The 24,766-nt window shown below is 53.5% G+C and overlaps 4 protein-coding genes across 16 annotated transcripts; 3 read left to right on the plus strand and 1 right to left on the minus strand.

Moving 5' to 3' along the window:
• PPT2 (palmitoyl-protein thioesterase 2) lies at nucleotides 68-8,791 on the plus strand. 3 transcript variants are annotated; one of them, XM_018038967.1, is made up of 10 exons: nucleotides 69-901; nucleotides 1,030-1,709; nucleotides 1,834-2,039; nucleotides 2,287-2,440; nucleotides 2,888-2,983; nucleotides 3,073-3,180; nucleotides 3,957-4,040; nucleotides 4,161-4,245; nucleotides 7,736-7,790; nucleotides 7,959-8,791. In XM_018038967.1, exons 3-10 carry the CDS (start codon nucleotides 1,842-1,844, stop codon nucleotides 8,100-8,102), a joined length of 924 nt encoding a protein of 307 aa, XP_017894456.1. In that variant the 5' UTR covers nucleotides 69-901; nucleotides 1,030-1,709; nucleotides 1,834-1,841; the 3' UTR covers nucleotides 8,103-8,791. The 3 variants fall into 3 exon arrangements, with proteins under 3 accessions (XP_005696613.3, XP_017894456.1, XP_017894457.1); XM_018038968.1 differs by having other exon boundaries at nucleotides 1,030-1,502; nucleotides 7,959-8,790; XM_005696556.3 differs by lacking the exon at nucleotides 1,030-1,709 and having other exon boundaries at nucleotides 68-901; nucleotides 7,959-8,790.
• Nucleotides 8,910-12,482, plus strand: EGFL8 (EGF like domain multiple 8). Of its 5 annotated transcripts, XM_018038966.1 has the most exons (8): nucleotides 9,815-10,437; nucleotides 10,603-10,725; nucleotides 10,833-10,945; nucleotides 11,046-11,141; nucleotides 11,250-11,420; nucleotides 11,495-11,574; nucleotides 11,656-11,809; nucleotides 12,116-12,482. In XM_018038966.1, exons 1-8 carry the CDS (start codon nucleotides 10,337-10,339, stop codon nucleotides 12,163-12,165), a joined length of 888 nt encoding a protein of 295 aa, XP_017894455.1. In that variant the 5' UTR covers nucleotides 9,815-10,336; the 3' UTR covers nucleotides 12,166-12,482. The 5 variants fall into 5 exon arrangements, with proteins under 5 accessions (XP_017894452.1, XP_017894453.1, XP_017894451.1 ...); XM_018038963.1 differs by adding an exon at nucleotides 8,910-9,803 and having other exon boundaries at nucleotides 10,225-10,437; nucleotides 11,495-12,314; XM_018038964.1 differs by having other exon boundaries at nucleotides 9,812-10,437; nucleotides 11,656-12,314.
• On the minus strand, nucleotides 12,414-21,518 carry AGPAT1 (1-acylglycerol-3-phosphate O-acyltransferase 1). Of its 6 annotated transcripts, none has more exons than XM_013973952.2 (7): nucleotides 21,261-21,518; nucleotides 15,337-15,545; nucleotides 14,972-15,105; nucleotides 14,555-14,730; nucleotides 14,330-14,425; nucleotides 14,129-14,201; nucleotides 12,414-13,650 (listed from the first exon to the last, which is right to left on the minus strand). In XM_013973952.2, the coding sequence occupies exons 2-7, from the start codon at nucleotides 15,534-15,536 to the stop codon at nucleotides 13,466-13,468; spliced, it is 864 nt and encodes a 287-aa protein (XP_013829406.1). In that variant the 5' UTR covers nucleotides 15,537-15,545; nucleotides 21,261-21,518; the 3' UTR covers nucleotides 12,414-13,465.
• RNF5 (ring finger protein 5) lies at nucleotides 22,108-24,669 on the plus strand. Of its 2 annotated transcripts, XM_005696545.3 has the most exons (6): nucleotides 22,108-22,371; nucleotides 23,417-23,435; nucleotides 23,530-23,642; nucleotides 23,745-23,799; nucleotides 23,877-23,994; nucleotides 24,088-24,669. In XM_005696545.3, the coding sequence occupies exons 1-6, from the start codon at nucleotides 22,232-22,234 to the stop codon at nucleotides 24,183-24,185; spliced, it is 543 nt and encodes a 180-aa protein (XP_005696602.1). In that variant the 5' UTR covers nucleotides 22,108-22,231; the 3' UTR covers nucleotides 24,186-24,669. The 2 variants fall into 2 exon arrangements, with proteins under 2 accessions (XP_005696602.1, XP_017894295.1); XM_018038806.1 differs by lacking the exon at nucleotides 23,417-23,435 and having other exon boundaries at nucleotides 22,285-22,371.

Raw genomic sequence — 24,766 nt, forward strand, 5'->3', positions numbered from 1 at the left:
AAGACGCAGCGCCATCGTCTGAGTCGACCCGGGAGCCCAGCGGTAATTGCAGTCTTTTTATTTTGCTTATTGCATCTTGGGAGTTTGTACATGGGGAGGGGAGGTGAAAATCAGCAGTCAGCCGAGATTTAACCAGAATTGGGCTATTTGCAAAAGCAGAGCCGAGATACCACCCTCCCTCTTTAGACCAGTACTTCCCAGCCCCTTCTTGAGGCAGTCGCTCTCCGACGCTGTATCCTTCCCCATCCGACTGCAGGCGGAGACTACCGAGCTGTAATAGCGGCGCTCGTCAGGGCCAGTACCAGGCCCCAGAGATCGAGATCACGGCCCCACACCTCACATTCTGGCTTCTGAGGTGTTCGCGTGAGCCCCTAACCCCCTTCCGCCACACCATCCTGTACACAATTCGGGGCGCAAGTTGGTTTTATTGGGAGAGACTTAAGACTGTCAAAGGCCTGGTGAACATAGAGGAATTCAGATGAGCTTCGAAAAAAAAATTTTTTTTTAAACCAAGACAAACGTCTTTAAATGCTCAGTAAAAGCCCTAACACGGGCACCTGGGTACCGGTAGAGATCACAGGGAGAGAGGTGGGAGACGCCTGGAGTTAGAAGTCCAGCCCCGGTGGGAAGGTCTGAGTAAGGAGCCGCCCACAAGGAGCTCCAGGTTCAGGGCTGGGGTGTGGGGTCGCTCAGGTACAGAAACTCGTCAGAAACTAGGCGGAGCGTGAGTCAGCGCTGCCCAAGGGGCTCTCCGCCCCTTGGGAGGTGGGTCGTAGTTAGGCTCCGTACTAGAGAAGGGCAGAAGAAACTGGGCCAAGCCGCACTTTTACCTCGAGGGGCCTCGAGGACTCTCCGCGTCTCTGGAGACAAGGGCACTACAAGCACTTCAAGATGAAGAGTTGTAAGACTCAGACCTGGCATGGGCGGGAGGGAAGGGGTTAGGAGCAGGGTCCGCCTGGGCTACCTTCAGCCCTCAGCCGGCGGAGAACGAAATACCAAGGACTGCCTTTCCCGGGTCTGTTCCTCCAGCGCGCCTCCTGAGGAAAGAGAACTCCGTGTTCCGTTGCGGAGCCGGACGCCTGCATTGGGAAGCAGGGCAAATCAAGGCTGGGAAATGGGACCCCTAGGTCACGGCTGCCGCAGGGCCTGAAGAGGCCTTCTCTCAATTTCCCAGGACACCTTTGCGGCTTCTTCCTCTCCCCGCGATCTAAATGGATCACTCCGCCTATTCCCTCCCCCTCGCCCCCAGCTCCCCCGCTCTTAGGGCGCAATGGATTGTTCCATTGCCCCTCCAGTCTGCGGCCAGCGTTGCGGGGGACGCTGGCAAGGTTGCTAGGGAAAGCCCCGGACGTGACGGCTAAATGCGACCCTGAGCAGCCTCCCTTCTCCTGTCCGTCATTCCCCTGCGCGCGTTCTCCTTACACCCTTGCCCTCCCCCACGTGGGTTCCAAGCTGGGGAGAAGTAAACAGCAGGCGGAGCGGGGCTCGCGGATCCAGGCCAGGTGGGAGTTTGCACTCTTCCAGGGTCCTACGCTGCTGCTCTGGGTTCTTTCTTGCAAATCTTCAGTCTTGCATGACTGGGATGATCCATTAGGAAGCTCCTGGCCTCGGGACCGAGTCCCCACTGCGTTGGGGGCGGGGCTTGGTTGCGCGTCAGTGCGTCTGCAGCGTGGTGGGGGTGTGTGTTTGTGGAGAGGACTGGAGTAAAAGTAGGATGTTTTGTGACGAGGACCTGGTGTGGGAACGGGTGGGGGAGGCTTGATTGCCGGCGTCTGTTCCGAAGGGAGGGGGTGTTGTCATCTCTCTCACAGGCCCTCATCGTCCCCTTCTCAGGCGGGAGTATGCTGGGGCTCCCGGGGCGGCGGCTCCCTTCGGCGGAGTTCCTGCTCCTGTTGCCATTGCTGCTGCTGCCGCTGCTGCTGCTGCTGCTGCCCGCCGCCCCTGCGCCCCATCGGGCTGCCTACAAGCCGGTCATAGTGGTGCACGGGCTCTTTGACAGTTCGTACAGCTTCCGCCATCTGCTGGAATACATCAATGAGGTCTGGCAGGGGACGCCCCGGTTGTGGGGCGTTGGTGGCGGCTACAGAGGCCGGGGAGGGAGAATGGGGAACTGAATGCTGGGCCTGCCCACTTCCTCGCAAGCTGGTGCTGGCTTGGGGAAAGTTGGGGGACGAGAGATCCCTGGTTCTAGGAGGGCACAATAGGCGTGTGGGCGCCGGCTGGGGGGCGGCGTGGAGGAGGGTCTTTATAGTCCATCCCGGCTGCGGCATCGCCCCCTTCCCACAGACCCACCCTGGGACTGCGGTGACAGTGCTCGATCTCTTCGATGGGAGAGAGAGTTTGCGACCCCTGTGGGAACAGGTGCAAGGGTTCCGAGAGGCTGTGGCTCCCATCATGGCAAAGGCTCTTCAAGGGGTGCACCTCATCTGCTACTCCCAGGGTAGGCACCCTCCCGCATTCCCCGCCTCTAAGCCCTATCTGAAGCTTGATCCTTATCTGAGGGACACTGCCTAGTGTTCCCTATTTTGAACCGCATTGCCTCCTTTTCCGACTTCCCTCAGCACCTGGGTCTTATCTGCGTTGAGTGTCCTGAGTGGGAGGGCTGCTCCCTAGGCTGCTGCCCCTTTCTTTCCCCGTCACCCATGGCTCGTGGACATAAGGGATTGGGGAGGGGGACAGTAAAAAGCACCCTAGGGTTCGTGGGAAGGCCCAGAATCGAATTCTGGCTCTGTCACTTACCTGACAGGGGGCGTTTTGACACAGGGCGTGTGCCTTCTCAGGGTCTCAGCTTCCTTGAGGTACATGGTGTGTGTGTTGGGGTGCGGAGTGTGGGGGACTGTTGACCTGGCCTCCCTAAGTCCTGCCCAATGTGGTGTTCTGCCTGCAGGGGGCCTGGTGTGCCGGGCACTCCTGTCTGTGATGGATGAACACAATGTGGATTCTTTCATCTCTCTCTCCTCTCCACAGATGGGACAGTATGGAGGTGAGTGGGCACTGTAGGCTCCATAGGGGGGCCCTGAGTCTTGAGGGCACAAAGCTTGGGGCCACTTGGCACTGCTGTTCTCTTGCCAGACACAAACTATTTGAAGTGGCTGTTCCCCACCTCCATGAGGTCTAACCTCTACCGGATCTGCTACAGCCCGTGGGGCCAGGAATTCTCCATCTGCAACTACTGGCATGGTGAGTAAGACATGCCAAACTGGGGCCTCCATGCTAAGGGCATCCTGGAGGGTAGGGCCTGCTGCTCCCACCTCTCCCATAACTAACAGCAATGATGATGATAACTTACATTTATTGAGCCCTTACTATGTAAACAGGCACTGTTCAAAATGCTTTATGTGTTTCATTTAGAGAATACAGTTTGCTGCAGGGGTTGGTAAACTTTATCCTTAAAGGGCCAGACAGTAAATTTTTTTTTGGTTTTGCAGGCATATAGTCTCTGTCACAACCACTCAATTCTGCCATAGTCCTGTGAAAGCAGCCATATACCATATGTAAATGAATGTGTCTGTGTTGCAGTAAAATTTTATTTATAGAAACAGTGAACTGGATTTGGCTAATGAGTCATAGTTTGCAAACACCTGGTTATAGTTTTTAAGATCGTGAATGCTGGGTCTAGACTACTTGGGTTTGAAGCCTAGTCCTGCTGCATGACTTTGGGCAAGTTACTCAACCTTTCTGTGACTCAATTTTCCTCGTCTGTAAAGTAAAGATATAGTATGTACCTTTTATTGTGTTTATGGGGATTAAATAATGAATGTCATGTGCTTTGAACAGTATCTGGCTCACAGCAGGTGCTGGAAAAAGGTGTTTGCTATCATGTTGACAGTTATTACTGCTACTATCATATTACTGTGCACCTTGTCTGTTACTGTAGCCTTCTGATTGGTCTTCCAGCATCTGGTCTTGCCTCTTCTCCCTGCTTCTCTGACAATCTAACTGCTATTTGTACCCAGACCCCCACCATGATGACTTGTACCTCAATGCCAGCAGCTTCCTGGCCCTGATCAATGGGGAAAGAGACCATCCCAATGCCACTGGTAATGACCCCAGGCTCCTACCTTGGTCCCATTTTCTGCTTCTCTGACCTCCTATATTCCCCTTTCCAACCTGGCCCGACCCCTGTGACTAACTCAGGCTCTCTTATTCCCACCCTGTAGCTTGGCGGAAGAACTTTCTGCGTTTGGGCCGCCTGGTGCTGATTGGGGGCCCTGATGATGGTGTCATTACTCCCTGGCAGTCCAGGTAATAAGGGACTGTGTGGCCTGAGCGTTGGCTAAGGACACCCCAATCCCAGCCAATCTTTATCTCATTTCTAAAACTGGCCTGCTTCTTCCACTGTTCAGTTAATCCCCCCACCCTCCATTCATCTTGTCACCCAAGACCAAAACCTGGGAGTCATGTCCCAACCTCTTATATCTAGCCAGTCACTAAGCCTTGCTGCTTCCTTTCCATCCCTACCAGCCCCACTTTGTGAAAACTTTGAACTCTGAACTATTTACAGATTCTTAGGATGTTGCAAAGATAGTTTAGAGAAGTCCTGTGTATCTTTTGCCCAGTTTCCCCCAATGCCTGCATCCTATATAAGGATAGCACAATAGTGAAACCAGGAAATTGACAAGTCGCTACAACGCATGTCTATAGTTCCATGCCATGTAATCACATTTCCTACCAGCTCTTTTACTTACTTGGAAGTAAAAGGTAATTGCTCCAACCTTGTCCCCTCTATCCTATTCCTCAGGAAAACCCATGGCTTCATGGCACCATGTGTCTGCCTCTGATCATCATGAGTGATCTGAAATGTCACGTGATCTACTTTATAGTCATTCAACAAATACTTATCAAGCACTGTGTGCCCAGGCACTGTTCTGGACCCTAGGGATGTACTAGTGAATGAAAGAGAAGTCTATGCTAGTGTGTAGCTCACATTCTAGTGGGGGAGACAGATAATAAATGTAAATATATGTATCAGACAGTGATAAAATAAGGCGGGGAAAGGATTAGAGGATGGTTGGGGCCTATTTTAGATAGTGGCCAGAGAAGTCCTTCTGGAATAGCTGCCGTTTGAGCAAAGACTGAGTTGTATCCGACTTTTTGCGACCCCATGGAGAGCAGCATGCCAGGCTCCTCTGTCCTCCACTGTCTCCCGGAGTTTGCTCAAATTCATGTCCATTCAGTCAGTGATGCTCTCTGTTTCATCCTCTGCTGCCCCCTTTTCCTTTTGCCCTCAATCTTTCCCAGCATCAGGGTCTTTTCCAGTGAGTTGGCTCTTCGCATCAGGTGGCCAAAGTATTGGAGCTTCAGCTTTAGCATCAGTCCTTCCAATGAATATTCAAGGATGATTTCCTTTAGGATTGACTGGTTTGATCTCCTTGCAGTCCAGGGGACTCTTCAGAGTCTTCTCCAACACCACAGTTCAAAAGCATCAATTATTTGGCGCTCAGCTTTCTTTATGGTCCAACTCTCACATCCATATTTGACTGCTGGAAAAACCATAGCTTTGACTGTATGGACCTTTGTGGGCAAAGTGATGTCTTTGCTTTTTAATATGCTTGGGATGTCTAGGTTTGTTCTTCTAGGGAAGAGGAGTAGCACCTGCAAAGTCACTGGGGCAGGCATGGGGAATAAGGACTGGAGGCTGGAGGGCAGTAAGCTGGGGTGGAGGTGAAAGAGGTGAAAGAGGTAGAAGGGGGCCAGATACAGAAAGCCTTTGTGGGGTAAAATAAAGTCACTTTTTTTTCTAAAATATATGCAACATAAAAGTTACCGTTTTTAAGGGTAAGTTTGGTGGCTTCAGGTTCATTCAAATTCTTGAGTAAGCTCACCACCATCTATCTCCAGAACTTTTTTCTTGCCAAACTGAAACCCCATAACCCTTTAAAGAATGGTAACTTCCTTATCCCTGCTACTCCCAGGCCCCTGGCAACCATGACCCTTGATTTTTTTTTTAAAATTCTGAGTGAGATGGGAACACATTGAGGTTATAAATGAAGGAGTAACATGCCTTACAGTAGTTAAAGGTGGGATTTATTTTTATCTCATTTCACACCTACTACAACCCTATGAAGATAAGAAGTAGCTCTAAGTACTTTGCAAATAAAGCTCATTTAATCCTCACAACAACCCTATAGGGTAATTACTATTATCCTCTTTTGGCATGTAAGGAAACTTAAGTACAAAGAGATTAAATAACTTGCCTACATTCATAGTTAGTAAGTGGTGAAGTCAGGCTGTCTGACCTAACCACAATGTTTTATTTCCTCTCTACAAAGGAGGTATTCTTGTATAGGACAAAGAGAATCAGCAACATGATCAACTACACACAGTGGGGAGTGTGTGGCAGAGTTGGAGTTCCAATCCAGGTCTTTGTGCCCCTACTGCTTTCCTATGGCTTAAGAAACCTAGTCCTTCAGCGTGGCCTCCAGGCCCCCAACCCACCCAGCTGTGCCAAACCTCTGTGTTGCTCTTGTGCCATTTGCCTGAGACAGCTTTCCCTAGTTCAGATTAATCGCTGGGAAGCCTTTGTTGACCCTCTAAAACTAGGGTAGTAACCTCTCCTCTTTGCTCCCATAGCCCATTGGACTTAGTACTATTAGCCTTTGTTCAGTTATTCTTGGCCTGTGTCCACTCAGTGCCCATGACAGTTAAATACTCCTAATTAAAATTTTTTTTTAAACTTTTTCTTTGGAAATAATTTCATACTCCAGAATTACCAAAGTCGTACACAGCAATCTTGTATATTCTTCACCTAGATTTCCCAAATGTTAACATTTTACCAAGTTTATATTAGTGTCCTCTGTCTCTCCCTCTGTATATCCATATATATATGTGGAGTATGTGTATGTATGAACCGTTAAGACTTCAGTATGTCAGTGTCTATTTTCTACATATAGGACATTCTTTTATGTATCTACAATATGGTTATCAAAATCAGGAAATTAACATTGATACAATTATCTGTAGACCTTATTCAAATTTTCCTAAAATCTTCCATATAGGAAAAAAATCCAGTGAAAGATTCAACTCAGGATCCCGTGTTGCATTTGGTTCTTATGTCTCTTTAGTTTTCCTTGGAGTAATCCTGCAACATTGATTTTTTATTTTTTGGCCCCGGCATGCGGAACTTCCCCACCAGGGATTGAACTCGTGCCCCCTGCATTGGGAGTGTGGAGTCTTAACAATTGGACCACCAGGAAGTCTGACATTGATATTTTTTGAAACATAATGAGCCAGCTATCTTATAGAATGGCCCTCAGTTTGGGTTTGTTGGCTATTTCCTCATGATTTGATTCAGGTTATTCATTTTTGATGGGAATTGTGCAGAAGCAATACTGTATCCTTAATCCATTACCTCTCGAGGTACATGATGTGTGTGTGCTAAGTCGCTTAGTCGTGTCCGACTCTTTTTGACCCCATGGACTATAGCCCTCCAGGCTCCTCTGTCCATGGGATTCTCCAGGCAAGAATACTGGAGTGGGTTGCCATACCTCCTCCAAGGGATCTTCCCGACCCAGGGATTGAACCCACATCTCTTATGTCTCCTGCATTGGCAGGCAGGTTCTTTATCCCTAGCGCCACCTGGGAAGCCTGAGGTACATGATACCCAGTTAAATATTTTGAGTGTCCCCCTTGCTGCTTGTGTCCCCAACAGGCCATGAGTTCCTGAAGGTCCCTACCCTCCCTTGATTTTTTTCCCCTCTGATAACCTCCCTCTTATGCCCCAATCTCTTTGCAGCTTCTTTGGTTTCTATGATGCAAACGAGACAGTCTTGGAGATGGAGAAGCAACTGGTGAGTCCCCTGGAATTACTTTCCCTTTCTGCACACACTGTGGTTCTCTCTGCCCTTGACATGGAAGCTGAAGGGTCTACCCTGTGGGGAGGGGGTCTGGGATGCCGGCAGGAACTTACTTTGTCTCTCCCTGTGTCTTTCTTCCATGCCCCTTGACCCACCTTGAAGGTTTATCTGCGGGACTCTTTTGGGTTGAAGACTCTCCTGGCCCGGGGGGCCATAGTGAGGTGTCCAATGGCTGGGATTGCCCACACGGCCTGGCACTCCAACCGTACCCTTTATGAGACCTGCATTGAACCTTGGCTCTCCTGAGGGACCCCTCAGGAACTCCCCTCCCAGAGATGGAATGGAGCCTTGGATGTCAGGCCTTGGTGTGCCTGTGACCGCCTCACTGGTCCCACACTGCCCCCACCAACCAAGGCTCCAGGACCCCTCCTCTGTGAATGACACATCCTGGTCTCCTCCATCTCGTGTCCTCCCTTTTGGGGGTTGCTCCATGCTCTCCCATGCCCCCCAAGGCCAAGGCCAAGGCCAAGGCCAAGGCCAAGGCTGGGAAGTGGGAAACAAGATTAACTTGTGGCTGCTCCTATTGCTGCTGCTCCTCTGTCTCTGGCTCTACAGAAGGAGAACCCAGCCCCTGCCCACCACAGGGTCTCCTTCCAAGCCACTCAGGACATTTTTAGCTTGTTTTTCCCACGTTCCCTTTTCCTCTGAACTCCCCTGTTGTGAGCCCTCCCAACCCGCCAGGAAGGACCACCTATGAGAGTGGGGTTCTGAGGCTCCACTATGGGGACAGTTCCGTTCTTGAAGTGTCAATGTTGGGGAATATCTGTGGCCTGTGAGGCCCATCTCAGGTTTGGGGATCCCCCAGTCCCTATATTCAGTATTGGGGTGCCCTCTGGGAGCCTAGTTTCTTTGAGGCTCCAGCCCCTCTTTTAGCTACCCTTGAATGGGTGTGTTACTACCCCTGTATTTATGAAAATAAAGTTCCATTTACTCAGTGTGGCTTGCCTCATTTCCAGGTGAGGGGGACCTGGCTCCCCCAGGAGGGTGGGGATGGAGAGCCTGGGGCCTGGGTGCCCGGATGCCTGGTCTGGGGTGGGACCCCCTTGATGTTTCCGCTCTCTCAATGCCCATTCTGTGCGGGTTCCTGATTCTCTGTGGGTTCTTTCCTGCTGAGGACAATTCTCTTCCTGTCCCAGCCTGCAACTGGGGGGCTGAGCCCAGGGCTCTAACGGTTTGGACCCCAGCCTCATGGGTGGAATGTACCAGCCACCCTCAGGCTAGACGAGGGGACGCAGGGTCAGGGTGGGCATTTGTTGTGCCCCTTTTCAACCTTTGTAGGCCAGAGCTGGGTGAGGGGCTGGACAATGAGCCTCCTCTTCCTTGAAAGAAGGAATCTTGGTGGAGACAATAAGGCCCTGTCTGCTCTGGCATGGGGGGCGGTGGCTGACTCAATTCTGCCCCCTCTCCGCCCCCCAGGCCCTAATAAATGTCATCAAGAAATGGGGGCAATTTTTCCCTCAGTGCCCTGGGCAGCCTCCCCAACCTCCCCCACCTTTGTGGTATCTCGCCCTTCTTTCTTTCCTCCGCTGATCTTGCCTTTTCTCCCATGACCTAACCCCACTTTCTTCTCTGCCAGCTCTGCCTTTCCCTGCCCCTCAGTTCTTCCCGTCTGTGTTGGGTTGAAGGGCGGAGGGCAAAGGCCAGGTGTTTAAAGCCAGTAGCCTCTGTTGACTTGGGGGAGTTCCAAATAAGGGGCCTCATGGTTAAGAAGAAACTTCTAGGGGGCTCTTTACTTGGCTGCAGGGGGTGGGGGTGAAGGTCAGTGGGGATTTAGACCCCACTGAATTGACCAAGCTCCAGCTATGGGAGGAGGCTTATGGGAGGGGGCAGGGATGGGAGGGCTCTGTCTGGCCCAGCCCCTCCTCCCCTTTGCAGCCCGCCCACCAGTCTGAGTGGCTGCTGCTGAGGCTGGTCGACCTGAAGTCTCCCGGAGAAAGGCAAAGACAGGTGGGGAGAGAATGTCAATGGGGAAAGAGGGGGGGTCACTAAGAGTCTTAGAGTGGGTGTGAGTTGGAGGTGTTGTCTGAGTAAGGGGCGTGGGTTCAGGGTGTATGTGGTGGTGGGGTTGTGAGGGTAGCAGGAGTGTGCTTAAGGTGGGGTCTCCAGGTGTGCGGGTTGTGTACAAGGTGTAAAGGGGTGTAATGGTGAATATCTGAGATTTTGAAGGTAGGAAGATTAGGATGGAAGAGGGTACATCAGAGATAGGAGGGGCCTGAAGGGAGGTGGAGGGAGTGTGTCAGGCTGTGAGCTTGTATGCTGCAGGGACCATGTATGTACTGAAGGATGATGGGTGTTAATATATGTGCAGGTGCTGACAATCCTGGTGGCTAGTGCAAGTGTGCAAATGAATGTCCTGCCTGGCTTACAGGGCACCAGCAGACTGTTCTTGGGAGTGCTGGAGCTGGAGAAGTTACTAGCAGAGGGGAAGGGCCTCCATTAACCTCTTGCCTGCAGCTGGCAGTCTGAAGTCAAGGAGAATCATGGGGTCCAGGGCTGAGCCGTGCACTGTCTTAGGCGGACTCTGGTTCCTCCTGCTACTGATGACAGGCGAGGGGGCCAAGGGTGGAGCCCTCAAAGAGAGGTGACAACAGAGGTGGCAGGGCCGGGGGTGGGGCTTCACAGGGGGCAAAACAAAGTTGAGGAGGGGGATGAGGTTGTCATGTTTAGGGAGGGTGAAGGGGAGTGGGGCTCTGGCTCCCCAGGGCCTGGCCCACTCAGTGTCTCACTTTCTCCCACATGGGTGCAGTCAGGGGGTCTGCTCCAAGCAGACCCTGGTGGTCCCACTCCGTTACAATGAGTCCTACAGCCAACCTGTATATAAGCCCTATCTGACCCTGTGCTCTGGAAGGCGTGTCTGCAGCACCTACAGGTGAGGATGGGGAGCTGGGACCCCGGGGTTTCTCAAGAGGAACCCCCCAGAGCCAGGACAAGGACCCATACATAGGCCAACGCCCAGAGCCCGGTGCTGTGTTCCAGGACCACGTACCGCGTGGCCTGGAGGGAGGTGCGGAAGGAGGTGCGGCAGACCCACGCCGTGTGCTGCCAGGGCTGGAAGAAGCGGCATCCTGGGGCACTCACCTGTGACGAAGGTGAGGCTAGGGCTTCCCGGGCCTTAGGGGGAGGTGCGCCCCGCTGGGCGGACAGCCAGGCCTTCCGCTGGGTTCTGAACCCCACTTCCTGCACCCTCAGCCATCTGCGCCAAGCCCTGCCAGAACGGAGGCGTCTGCGTTGGGCCGGACCACTGCGAGTGCGCCCCGGGCTGGGGTGGGAAGCACTGTCACGTGGGTGAGTCGGCTCGCCCTCCCTCGGGGGTGGTGCCAGGACCTCCCTGCCCGCCAGTGGCGCCCATCCCCGCCCCGCCCCCATCAGCCCCCTCCTCTTTCCGGTAATTAGATGTGGATGAATGCAGAACCGGCGTCACTCTCTGCTCGCATCGCTGCCTCAATACGGCAGGCAGTTTCACCTGTGGCTGTCCGCACGGCCTGGTTCTGGGCCTGGATGGGCGCACTTGCGCGGAGGGGGCCCCAGAGCCCCCGACCAGTGCCAGCATCCTCAACGTGGCCGGTGAGTGGGTGGGAGCAGGGGGCGAATAGAGGCAGGGCCGGGGCAGCAGTGACGCTCGCTCTCCTTGGTCCCAGTTCGTGAGGCTGGACCTGATGAGCGTGCCCTGAGGCGGGAGATTCGCGAGCTGCGAGGGCGCCTGGAGAGGCTGGAGCAGGTGAGTGGAGATGCCGGAGGCCACACTTGCAGAGCTGACAGGCCCCCTCCCCGCCCCGCTGAGGTATCTCTTCCTTTCCAGTGGGCCGGTCAGGCTGGGGCCTGGGTCCGAGCAGTGCTGCCGGTGCCCCCGGAAGAGCTGCAGCCCGAGCAGGTGGCGGAGCTGTGGGGCCGGGGCGATAGGATCGAGTCTCTCAGTGACCAGGTGCTGCTGCTGGAGGAGAGACTGGGCACCTGTGAGTCCCCATGGCCCTCTCGGTGGGGACCCCCATCTCCCCACCACTGCCCCCAGCTCCTCAAGACACCTTTCCCCAACTCTTGTTTTCTCTTATCCAAAATCCTTCCTCTGCACCCACTCACCTCATACCTTCCCAGATTTCTGCACGTCACCACCCCCTCTTTGGGTACCCCGTTCTCCAGCTCAGTGGCGGTTCCACTTATTGTTGAGAGAGGCTGTCAATCTGTACAGCGTCCAGGGCCCGCTCTAGGCATCCCAGAAGTACACAGTCGATGTGTCTGCCTGTCTCCTTGTCATTAACCAGGCTCCTGTGAGGACAACAGCCTGGGCCCAGGCCTCAAAGGGCGAAGATAAGGAGCCTCTGCAGAGCCCCTGCCCTCTAATTTATACAGAAACTGGACTCACTAATCCTCTGGGATTGGCTGGCTAGGGAGCTGCAGATAAGGCTCTTTGCCGCTGAGGAGCCATGGACAACGGAAGCCAGGCGAAGCTAAAGAATGGAGGAAGGCGGTTGCTGCCCTTGAATCCTCGGGCTAGGGCTGATGCCTGGGCAAGAACTGCTTTCTTAACTCCTTAACAAAAACAGTCAGAACGTGCCCAGATCTTGCTCAATCTTTATTCTTGGTTTCTTGCTGTTATCCAGATAATTAATAAAAATCAACCACGCAAAACTGGGTCCCACCCTCTCCTTTTGCTCCCAGCCCACCTCCCCGGTTTTGGGGGCACAGGTCTGGGGTGGCAGGCAGGGAGTGGCTACTGCCATAGGGAGGAAATGAAAACTGGCTCAGAGAGGGAAAACCTCAAAAGAAAAGAGAAATAAATTAAAAGCCCTCCCCATCCCCTCCAGCCAGGGTTCAGGTCCTTTCCCCAGCTCCCCAGGGGGAAGTGGGTGCAGCACCTGTTAGCTGCTTCTTCCCCCTGTGCCCGGCTAGGATGATATAGGAGGGCTGCAGGGCGCTGGGGGGCCAGGACCACTGAACAACTGTACCCAGGGGATGGGTGGAAGCAGAAATGTGGCATCCAAGAGTGTGCTCAAGCCCCGGCACCTGGGCAAGGGCAGGGATGAGACCTCTGGGTGAGAAGAGTCCAGCCTCCACTGACAGGAGGCTCCACGGAAAGAAGGGAGAAGGTGCTGAGGAATGTTCCCAGGGTGAGCCTGGGAGAAGTATTCCACGCATCAGCTTCCAGCCACAGCGTGAGGAGTGTCCTCACCAACGGATGAGTCCACTGTGTCCGTGGACGTGGGAGTGAGGAATTGTTCCACAGAATGGATGAGTCCACTGGCCAACGTGAGGTGAAGTGGGAGAGAAGACCACAAAGGAAGAGGGTCCACTGGGGACAGAATGGAGTGTTCCTACCCTTGTGTAGGCTGAACCACTGAGGATGAGGGAGAGGCAACTGTCCCACAGACAAGATGGCGCAGGAGGCAGGGGTCAGAGTGGAGCCTGCACCGAGGCAACGAGTCTGTGGGGGGGGCGGCAGGGACGGGGGCAGGGAGCGGTGCTGTGACCACATTCACTTCAAAAGTCGAAGATTCCAAAGAGGAGAACAAGTGGGGAGAGGGCAAATGAGGAGCTCGGCCCGGCTTCAGGCTGGTGGGCTGGTAGGTGTGGAGAAGGTGGGGTGTGGGTAGTGGGGGAGATGAGAAGGGAGCTCAGAGCCGGGCCTCGCCCACCCCTCCGGGCTTCTTCAGATAGTCACCACCACCCCTGCCATCAGTGGAGATTTCCCGGAAAACGGTGAGCATGGAGTGCCGGACTCTGTCAGCCAGAGCTGGGACGTCGTCCGGCTTCAGCCCTTCTGTGGGCACTGGGGGCAGCACCCGGACCTGACATCGCCCTGGGAGGGGGATGAGCACCGTCAGGGCCGTCTGCTGGGACTCTGCCACCTGGGCCTGCTTGCTGAGCTCTCCTGCTGCTTGCTCCCGTCCTCCACCTTTCAGTTCCCCTCCCTCTGCCGTGGGCAACTGCCACCTGCTCACTGAGGCCTTCCTCAACCCCAGTCCAGACACCTCAGTGCCCTGCCAGCCCTCACGGTCTAGCGTTTACTGCCGGATGCTCTGACTTTGCACACACAGGCTTATCTTCCCTGCTAGACAGTAATGGCCCTTATTGGAAGGACGGAGTGTTACCGCCTAGCAGGGTACAACGCTGCTTCATAAATACGTATCGGCTGATGTGGGGTCACATTACATGATCAGGTGGACATCTCACCATTCTGACACTGACTGAAGTTCCTGCCTCGTGGGGATATCCCTCTAGCCTCTCTCATGGCCCTTCCAGCCACCCCCAATCCCAGATCTGCGCAGAGCCCTCACCCGAAGTGAAGCGGCGCTCCTTCTTGCAGTAGAAGTCTTGATAGGAGGACATGACAATGGGCACAATGGGAACCTGAAGGTTGGGGGGGTGGGGGGGAAAGCGGTCAGGGGGGGTCAGCCCAGGCCCCCATGATGAGCCTCTGCCAAGAGAGGAAGGGATGCTGGGGACTGCAGGTCAGGAGGAGGGGAAGTCGGAATCACCTGGGCCTGCACTGCGAGGTGGAAGGCGCCACGTTTGAAGGGCAGCATGGAGCCGTTGTGGTTTCTTGTGCCCTCGGGAAAAACCCAGACCCGTACCTGGGGGAGAGGGGTCAAGGAAGACACACATGGAGAGGTCAGAAAATGATTATGATGCTGTCATGGGACTTCTGAGGCCTGTGGACCCTGCACATCAGTTTACAGCCCCATTTCCCCAGGGTGACTCACATCCTGTGTAAGCAGGGTCTGGGCGACCTCAGACATCACACTGATGGCATCCCCAGTGCGCTTCCGGTCAATGAAGATGACTCCTGCCAGCCAGCAGGCCAGCCCCGCAGAGCCGGCCCACAGCAGCTCCCGCTTGGCAATGGGCACACAGCGGCCTGGCAGCACCTCCATCATCCCTGGGGCAGGGGTGGGGGCAGGGTGAGGATCAGCATCACAGGAAGGGGCCCACCTCGGCCACACTGCCAGGGACCAGAGATAAAGGAAGAGGTAGCCTGGGACGGCAGGGGGAGCCCCAGAAAGTAAGGGTGACTGAAGGTCTACCACCTTGCTCCTGAGGGCAGCGGAGGGAGGGTGGAGGACACCTAGGGGAGGTGATCCCAGGGAAGGTTCCCAGTGCGGCTAGGAGAGGCTGCTCACCAAGCAGGTCGAGGGAGCTCTGGTGGTTGGAGACGACGACGTAGGGCTGTGAAGGAGGGAAGTGGTGGGCCCCTCGTACCTCCACTCGGATCCCGTACAGGTATTTGATGTGGAGTAGCATCAGACGCAAGATCCTGCAGGGGTCCCATACGGCAAGGGGTTCCAGCGGGACCCGCTGGCATACATCCGCCAGCAGGGCTCAGCTCCCCGCCACCCTGCCATCTTCCTGGGCATCTTGGCAGTCTTCTCCCCTTCCTCGTCCCTGGGCTCGCTCAGTGTCTCCTGCATACTCACTGCCCTCCCCATCCATTGCTCGCTTCCGACCCTGAGGTTCCCTCCATCACCCCAAGCCCCTGGGACCTCACTTCATGTTCTCGACGTTGCGTCCTCGCACGGCACACACAGGGATGGCGAGCACAGCCAGGAAGAGGATCCAGCCGTTGTAGAAGGCCATCTTGAAGAAGTACTTGGCACTGGGGCTGCAGAACCACAGAGTGGGCAGCAGGAGGAGCAGCAGCAGGAAGAGCAGCAGCAGCAGAGTCCCCGCCCCTGGCCACAGCTCCATTCTGGTCACCTGCAGGGGGCGGGGCGAAGGGCAGTGGGCCTGCTTCCTGGAGGTGGGGGGCGGGGCGGCAAGGTGCGAGGCGAAGGTTTGGGGGACTGTGGGGAGCATTAACACCTGTCCAGGAAGCCTCTTTAGGAGGGGGGCAGTGGGGATGGGAGCTCAGGGTTGCTCTCCCACCCGTCCCTGAAAGTGCCAGATATATTCACACAAGAGACACACGACATGGACATCCACAGTTCACAGACACACTGCAATAAAGGGACATTAATAATAGCTAACACTTGCAGCCAGTAAGGCTCTTATAATGGTCTATCTCTCTGCTGTTCAATATGGTAGCCACTAGCCACATATGGCTACTGAGCACTTGAAATATGCCCTATTCTACACTGAGAGATGCTGAGAGGTACCAAATACATGTCAGATTTCAAAGATGTTGAATAAAACACAATGCAAAATATCCCATTAATAATCTTTTATATTGATTACATTCTAAAATTGTAACTTTTTGGACATTCTGGGTTCAATATACTAAGATTAATTTCATCCTGCTTTTACCTTTTTTATGGAGCTAAGAGAGAATTAAACATTACATACGTGGCTTACATTATAGTTCTGTTGTACAAGGCTGGTCTATATACTATGTTGCCGTTGCTGCAAAGTTGCTTCAGTTGTCTCCGACTCTTTGTGACCCTATGGACTATAGCCTGCCTCCTCTGTCCATGGGATTCTCCAAGCAAGAATACTGGAGTGGGTTGCCATGCCCTGTTCCAGGGGATCTTCCCAACACAGGGATCAAACCTAAGTCTCTTATGTCTCCTGAATTGGCAGGCGGGTTCAAGCCCATATACTATGTTAAGTCCTTAAATATGAAAATACACAATTTACATTTTAAAGGAAATAGACCCAGAGAGGTTAAAAAACTTATTTGAGGTGATATGACCCCTAAGGGTACTTCCTAGCTTAAACCTAAGCAGCTTGTGCTCCTAACCACTGGGTTATGCTGTTGTCTGTATAAACATCTGTACACATGTGTACACACAGCACACAGTAGATACCATGTACGTGACAAAACACAGACAGTCTCAAGGGCTGACAGGCAAGAATAAAGGCTCTGTCACTAATGCAAACTCAGACACACACAGTCATATAAAGACCGACCTGTTCATGCACACATGCAAATTTATAATCATGACAGATAAAAGGATGGCAAAATGCATACCCAGTAAAACCCCTCTCCACCCAGGCAGGCTCCCCGCTCCCAGATCAACCCATGGACATACCTATGTCCATTAACCCTGCCTCCACAGACAGGCAAACAAATCCCACCAGCCCTCCCCCTGCTTCCAGCGACACTGGAGGCAGAGCGGTCCAGCAGGCAGTGTGCAAGGCCTCACCAAGTGGGAGGAGGAGGGCAAAAGAGTAAAAGGGTCATCGTACCACCTGCCCGGGAGAGGAAGGAGCTCAGGAGGAGGAAGCGTGGCATGCAGAATCTGTTCTCCAGGCTCTTCCTCCTTCCTCCACTCCGACCCACTGTTGGGGGCAGGGTCACAATTCACAAAAACGGCGTTCAGGTAAACATCTATCGCTCACATCAAGGCCAAAGGCACTCCCTTCCACGACAGAAGGACTGTGCTCCAAGGTAAGTCCACTGCCAAGGGTGGTGACAGGTGATAGGGGAAACAGGACTGCCAGCTAGGAGAGCAGGCTCTCAGCGTGGCTTCATCCTACTTTCCCCACAAGCTGGAACCAGCGTTGTCTCCCCTGGACTATGTGCAACAGGCTCCTAACTCATCCCTTTCGATCCATCTTCCACACAGCAACCACAGGATGTTTCCGTGACACCAATCTGAGCATATCTCTTGCCCAAAGGCCCTTCTGGACAGGCTGACTTCTGCTTACATCTTTGGCCACATCCCTACAAGAGTCTTTTTCACTCCAGCACACCGATAAACTGCAGTTCCCCAGACACACCATGATCTTTCATGCTTCTAGGCCATGACAGGCTGTTCCCTTTGGTGGGGATGTTCCTCCATCTCTTCACTTGCCTCATCCAGTTTGGTGTCACTTTTTGGAGCTCTTCCTGAACTCCTCCAGGCTCGTCTTTTCATTACACTTTATCTTGATCACTGGTTCTCAAAGTGTAGAAATCCTTGGCCCTCACCCCAGATCTTCTGAAACAGGACCTTGGGCACGGGGTCCATCAATCAGTGTTTTAACAAGCCATCTAGGTGAATCTGATGTGCATGTAAGTCTGAGGACCACTCACTTCAACACTAAACAGCATGTAGTTGCTTGAGGTCACCTATATTTCCCTTCCTAGCCTGCAGGCAGCCTGATGGCAGGAACTGTCTTACTCCCAATGCCCAGGACAGAATGAAGCAGAGAAGATGCTCAATAAACATTTGCTGGACAGATTATAAGGATGTATACATACCCACCTAGTTGTAATTAACGGGACAACACTTCTGAACATGAATCAGATAGCTACCCTCTTGAGGACTATTAACTAGGAAAAGAAAAGGCACCAAGAAGGCAATGAACACACAGGCCTAACAGTAACCTACTCTGGATGCACACACACAAGACAGGGTCATGGTGACGGCAGAACAACAATCGAGACAAGATGGAACACATCATCTTGCACATACATAGAGAAACATACAGAATGGGGATTAACATGCCACAAGGGAAAGATGCTGGTGTCATCAAATGCGTGCCAACAGTGCCAAGAGCGAGGGACAGTTCATGTGCTTGGCAGGGCTGACCCTGTGCTGTGCACTGAGCTCCATGGACACAGACTGTGCACAGGTGCCAGAGATAATGTGCATGAAGAGATGGGGGTCAGCAAGGGAAGGTATATGGGGGTGGCTCTTCAGCAACATGGAGGCCCAGTTATCTTCTTCTCTGATACGTGATGTTCCTTTCCTCTGCAGAACAGGAAATGTCCGAGGATTCGTAAGCACAATGGAGTGCCAAGGGAGTTAATGAGCATATTGCTCACAAAATATACTGCTCCCCAAATTATGAAATACATGTCTAACCAGAAGCACGTGAGTTGTGGACACGTCACATCAGCACATCATGGAAAGGGCATGCACATGGGTGGTGTGAACCGGGGACTACGAAAACACAGGTAGTCAACAGGCCAATCTGATCACAGCCGCGTGTGTGCGAGTCGGTTAAGCCATGAGATCCCACACACGAAGGCGTCTGCATATGGCGGGACTAAACACAGCCCCTGTGGGCCTCAACAAAGTAACGTATGGTCTCTACATGCTAAAGTAAACGTGCGAATACATAACATGGGCAAGAGACACAAAACCACACAACAGAGGCAACAGATGAGAACACGCAGACGTGAACATGTCAAGACTGCATATGAGACATGGACATGATACGAGAGCAGGCAGTTCTGATGGAAAATAACACATCGTTTCTCCACAGCCTGTGGACAGCACTGGGCACACTGCCGGCACAGAAGCCATTAAACATGTCAAAGGCACACCCACTCAGTGTAGAAAACACGGCCCCCCACGAGCCATCTGTATGTCAGTAAGGGTCGAACACAGCGCCGAAGGCCACTGAGAAACAAGAGGTCCTGTGCCTACACAGAAACAGAGGTATCTGAGGGCATTCCTAGGAAGCCAATTCTGCTGGGGAAAGGAGGGCAGTAAACTGCCTTCTGACTGCCACAACCCCCCAAGAGTTATGTGGGGCTAAAGGGCACAAAAAGGAACTGGGAAGGTGAAGGGAATTTCCTCTCCAAGATCCCCTGTCCACACCCCCATTCACAGGGTGTCCATTTCTCCTCCCTCTTGTGTCTCTTCCATCCTTCCCCCCTCTCAGGCCCCCTCTCCTTTCCCCAGCAACCCTCTCCCCAGTCGGCCCTTATCCTTTTCCCATTAACCCTCTCCCCAAACCCGCCCTCCCAGACCCCATCTCTCCCCCATCCCCTCCTCCACGTCCCTTTTAGCACCCTCCTCCCTCCTCCTCCCATCCCTTTCCTGCCCCCACCTCAGTGGGGTGGGGGGCCTGGGGGGCTGGCCCCCTCCCCAGCCAGGCTGCCGCAGCGGTGGTGGCGGGTGGCTGTGTCTCTGCCTCAGTCGGGGTGTCGGTGCCAAGGGGGCGACAGGATTTGGGGGTGTCCTAGCCCCGGCCGAAGGAGGGGAGGTGAGAGTGGGAGGCCGGGCCCATAGCGGTAGGAATGATGGGGGGTTGTCCCCTTAGCTCCCTCCCTCCCTCCCTTCCTGCTGTCTCTCTGAGGGCTGGGGCTGCTGCTGCTGCCGCTATCCCCCGCCACCCCTCCCCACGCCCGCTGATTTCCGGGGCTGGCCAGGAAGTAGGGGGCGGTGATGGGCGCCCTGTTTTGCCAATCGCCTCCCCACATCTTTCAGTTTTTGCCTAGCTCCGCCCCACGAGGGCTCAGCTGGTCTTTGCTTAGGTCTCTCTGGCCTTCTCTGATTCCAGCTGCATCTTTTTTCCTCCAACTTCCTTTCGGCACACATGGCTTGTGTGTCCCTTGCTGGTGTATTCCTTCTCATTCTCCATCAGTTCTCCTCATATTGTCAATTGGCTTCTTTTTTTTCTCAACTCCCACATCTGCTGCTTATTCCATCCAACTCCAACCCTTTTCCAGCTCCCTCCTCCTGTTCCCCATTCAAATTCAAATATTTATCAAGCACCTACTATATGCCAAGCACTGGGTTCTTCACGTCTCTTCTTTTTCTCTCCAGGGCTCGAGGGAGACGAGATGTCACCCCACCTCACCTTCCAACCCTCATCTGATCTCTGCCCTTTGTCCCTGCCACTATCTCCTAGCAGTCCAGCTCCCTCCTCCACTGCCCGCCCCCCATCCTGGTCTTTGGGGAGAAGGGAAACTCTCAGGCCCTTGTCCCTGTAGGCTGTACCTTACTTTCTTCCTTCGTATAGTCTCCTTACTCACCCACGCTGAGACTACCCGTCTCTGCAATATAGAAAAGATGTATGCTTTTCTTCCAATGTAAATTGGACATTAGGCTTAATTTCTTGAAAAAGTGAGGAAGAATGCTGTTTCCTCTGGGATGAGCATGCCTCCTTAATTTTGTAGTCATGTACCTAGCTCTCTCCACCATACTCCCATCATCCCCTTGTCAGGATCATCCCATCACTCTCCACTCCTATTGGGTCTCCTCTTCTCCCTCTCAATGACCTTTTCCCTAAACCTCTACACGTCGCCTGAACCTTAACCTCCTCTGCCATAGGCGACTCCTAATTTCTCATCTTTCCTCACTTGAGTCACGTGGGGCCTTTTTATCAGGATGTTGTTGAAGAACCCTCAGCTTGTGTCTGGCCTCCAGCCCCCAGTCACCTTTGCCCTGAAAAGGATGTAAAGAACACCGGTAACTCCAGGACTGTTACCTAGTTCTGCTCCTCGGGCTACAGTGAGGGCCACTGACTGTAGAAGAGGCCCAAACTTGTGCGAAAGGCCCAAGCTCTGAAGCAGCCTGCCTAAGTCCCAGGGGTCCAGCCCAGGAGGAAGACCCCAGTTCTGCCGGGCACAGGAGAAAGAAGGGGCGGGTCGCCTAAAAGGGGGCGGGCCTTGCCTCTTGCACCCACTCACAAAGGGAGGGGGGCTAGGCCTTTTCTGCTTTTAAGATTTAAAACGGAGTCGAGGTCAACTCGTTCTACTATGTGCCACGTTAAAAAGGGGATGGGTCTTCAGTTCAGTTCTGCTCTGTAAATCACCTAAAGAGGGGCGGGCTGAGTCGTCCAGCCGAGGGAGATGGGTTAACACCAGCGCTGCAGATCGACGTTCGCACCATCCAAACGTCGGGCTAATCCTAGTCCTGCTCCCTTCTTCACTAAGAGGGAGGGGCGGACCCAAGTTCTGCTCTCTACGTCACCGAAGGAGGCCGAAGCCATTTTGAACCCTGCGACCCTAGTATTTGTCCTCTTTTCCGAGCTCGTCGCCGTCTTTCCCGATCTCGGCCAATCAGGAGCGAAAAAAGGGGTCCAATCAGTCGAGAGAGACCTCAGTCGGAGGACCCGGATGAGGACGAGCCGAGGCCTTTGAACCCCAAACCCCGCCAATTGTGGAGCAGTCACCATGGCGACAGTATAGAGGTGAAGGGGTGGGACCAGAGAAGGCTCAATCCTCATAGGATTGGCCCACCCCGTCCCTGCCTGATGCGCACGCGCACTTTACCTAGCTACCATTTTCTGTCGAGTTGTAGCCAATCAGTTGCTTCGGAGCCAAACGCTCCAAAGTCCAATAGGAATCTGGATATTCTCTGAAAGAGGAAGTAAATGAAAGACTGGGTCTTGTAGTGGGCGAGGTCTAAGCAGTCTTGAGCCAATTGCTTCTGGCCTTTGGTTATGACTGGCAGTTACTCAGACGAATAAAGCCCGCCCTAGCTGGGTGACAGGACGTATGGAGTTGTTACCAATCCCGTGGCATTGCCGACTAACTGTGACTGTGTCAGCCAATAGTCATTGTACAAGGGCGGAGCAGCGTGATCATCTTCCCGCCCCCGCCTTTTGGACCAATCCTTCCTTCCGATTCTGTATGATTGGCAGGCACTCAGGCCAATAGTGATTAGAAAACTTTGAAGCCTGCCCAAAGACCGTGGGCCGGAGGAGGTTTCTCGTTTCTCGGGGCGTCTGTATGTGTGTTTCTGGGGACTAAGGGGTACGCGGGGGACGAAAGAGTACCGGCCATGGCAGCAGCGGAGGAGGAGGACGGGGGCCCCGAAGGGCCAAACCGCGAGCGGGGCGGGGCGGGCGCGACCTTCGAATGTAATATATGTTTGGAGACTGCTCGGGAAGCTGTGGTCAGTGTGTGTGGCCACCTGTACTGGTGAGAATCTGAGAGGGGCAAAAATAAGTGGGGCTCACATCTATACTGGGGAGGTTGGGGTGGGGGTGCCACAGTCATACGGGCAACCAGAGGGCACATTTTCATAGGTGAGGCCTGAGGGGGCTTCTTGCGTCTTTTTGGGTATGTGTGGGTGAGAGGGTCACGTCTGTATAGAGGAGACCCGTGGAAAGTCGTAGGAACTAGGCGCCAACTAGTATGTTAAGAAATGGGGCGCAGGAGGTGGGTACCGCACATCTGTGCAGGTGAGACCTGAGCCACCTTAACCTCTGGAAATTGAGGGGTCTTACTTAGCTGTACATTGGAGGAGGAAATGGCAACCGACTCCGGTATTCTTGCCTGGAGAATCCCAGGGACAGGGGAGCCTAGTGGGCTGCCATCTATGGGGTCGCACAGAGTCGGACACGACTGAAGCGACGCAGCAGCAGCAGCTGTACAGTTGGGAACGGATTAGACTGCAAGGTTAGGGGAAATCTAGAGAACGAGGGATCACATTCAGGTGAGCTGTGTCAAGGGGTGGTATGAGAAACCTCCGGACAAGAGCACGGTGGAGTAGCAGCCCCCAAAGATTAAGGAATTGTGGAAGTAAGGTCTTTATTGAGCATAGGAGATAGGAAAAGGAGTAATGGGAGAAGGTAGGTGCTGGTAAAGGGGGTTTGGTTGGGGAGTGATGGCGGCAAGAATGAGAGGAGGGCTGAAAGGAGCCTGCAAAGGGGTGGTTGAAGAAAACTGGAAATTAAATTGAAAAGCAGAGAAGGAAGGGGTGAGGATTTGTATGTGTATGGGGTGTGGGGATTGCGGTAGGGGAGAGGAGAGAGGTGAGGGTTGAGCCTGTTGAGAATAGATGTAGCTTTGGAAGGTTAGAGAAGCAGGATGGCCAAATTGGCTGGCATGGTAGGAGTTGTGGAAAATATGAAAAGAAACAGCAGGTAATACCTGGTAACAGCGAGGTGGGACTCTGAGGTTGGGTAGGTATCTCTTTTGTGTTTGGTTTCAACTGGTTTGACCTTTGTTTTCCCCCTTGCAGTTGGCCCTGTCTTCATCAGGTGCGTACTCAGAGGAGATGAAGAGGGAAATGGGGAGGTCTGAGGAGCTGGAAGAACCCTTCTGTGTACTGGAAACCACATTTTTTTCCCCCAGTGGTTGGAGACACGGCCAGAGCGGCAAGAGTGCCCAGTGTGCAAAGCTGGGATCAGCAGAGAAAACGTTGTCCCTCTCTATGGGCGAGGGAGCCAGAAGCCCCAGGATCCCAGGTAAGAGAGGGGAGGTGGTACTGAAGGAAAGTGGACACTTCTTTCTGGGGAGTGGGGTGTAGAAGAGGAGGGAATATTGATAGTCCCTCTCCTCTTCCTCAGATTGAAAACCCCACCCCGCCCGCAGGGCCAGCGACCCGCTCCAGAGAGCAGAGGGGTGAGTCTTGTCTGATTTGTGTTCCTTCCTTGCCAAAGACTCGCCCAGTTTCCCACTGACCTTCTCCGCCTCCCTAGGGATTCCAGCCATTTGGTGATACTGGGGGCTTTCACTTCTCATTTGGTGTCGGTGCTTTTCCCTTTGGCTTTTTCACCACCGTCTTCAATACCCATGAACCGTTCCGTCGGGGTACAGGTAAGAGTCTGCCCTCACCTGCTACCAGCAAGTCCTCTGAATCCCCTGGCCTATGAGTGGATGCTTCTTTCACAGCTCTCTTCTCTCCCACAGGTGTGGATCTGGGACAGGGTCACCCAGCCTCCAGCTGGCAGGACTCCCTCTTCCTGTTTCTCGCCATCTTCTTCTTTTTCTGGCTGCTCAGTATTTGAGCCATGTCTCCTTCCTGCCCACCACCAGCCAGAGGAGAATCAGTATTGGGGGTCCCTGCTGACCCTTCCTTACTCCTGGACCCTCCCCACCCAAGCCCTTCATTTCTGTTGGCTAAGGCCAACCCTGGCCGCTTTCCACAAGGATGTGTGGAGAAAGAGTGACATCTGTGCATAGGATAGGAGAAGCTGTGCTCTGGACTGCTCCCTCAGTAGCGTCGTAACTCCCAGCTCTGGGAGAGGAGGATGGACGAAAGACAGTGTCTGTCTCTCCTCTCTCCCGACCCTTTGCTTTCCACCATATTTCTTGATTTGATGTTGAAAGGTGGGCAAGGCTCCCTCTGACTCTTCTCCCATGTTCCCCTTGATTTAATTTAATTTTTCTCTCCCCAGTGTCTAATGTGGGTCCTGACTCTCAAGTGCTTCCCTCCCCTCACTACCTCCTTTATGATAAATTCAATAAACATGATGAGATGTATTCACTCTGCCTACCTTTGTCCGTCCCTCCTTCCTTTCAAGACAGGAGCATCTTCTCCCCGACTTGAGCAGATATTGGTGTGGTGTGGGGAAGCATGGGGGAGAGG

The sequence above is a fragment of the Capra hircus genome, chromosome 23 (genome assembly GCF_001704415.2).
Source record: "Capra hircus breed San Clemente chromosome 23, ASM170441v1, whole genome shotgun sequence".
NCBI lineage: Eukaryota > Metazoa > Chordata > Mammalia > Artiodactyla > Bovidae > Capra > Capra hircus.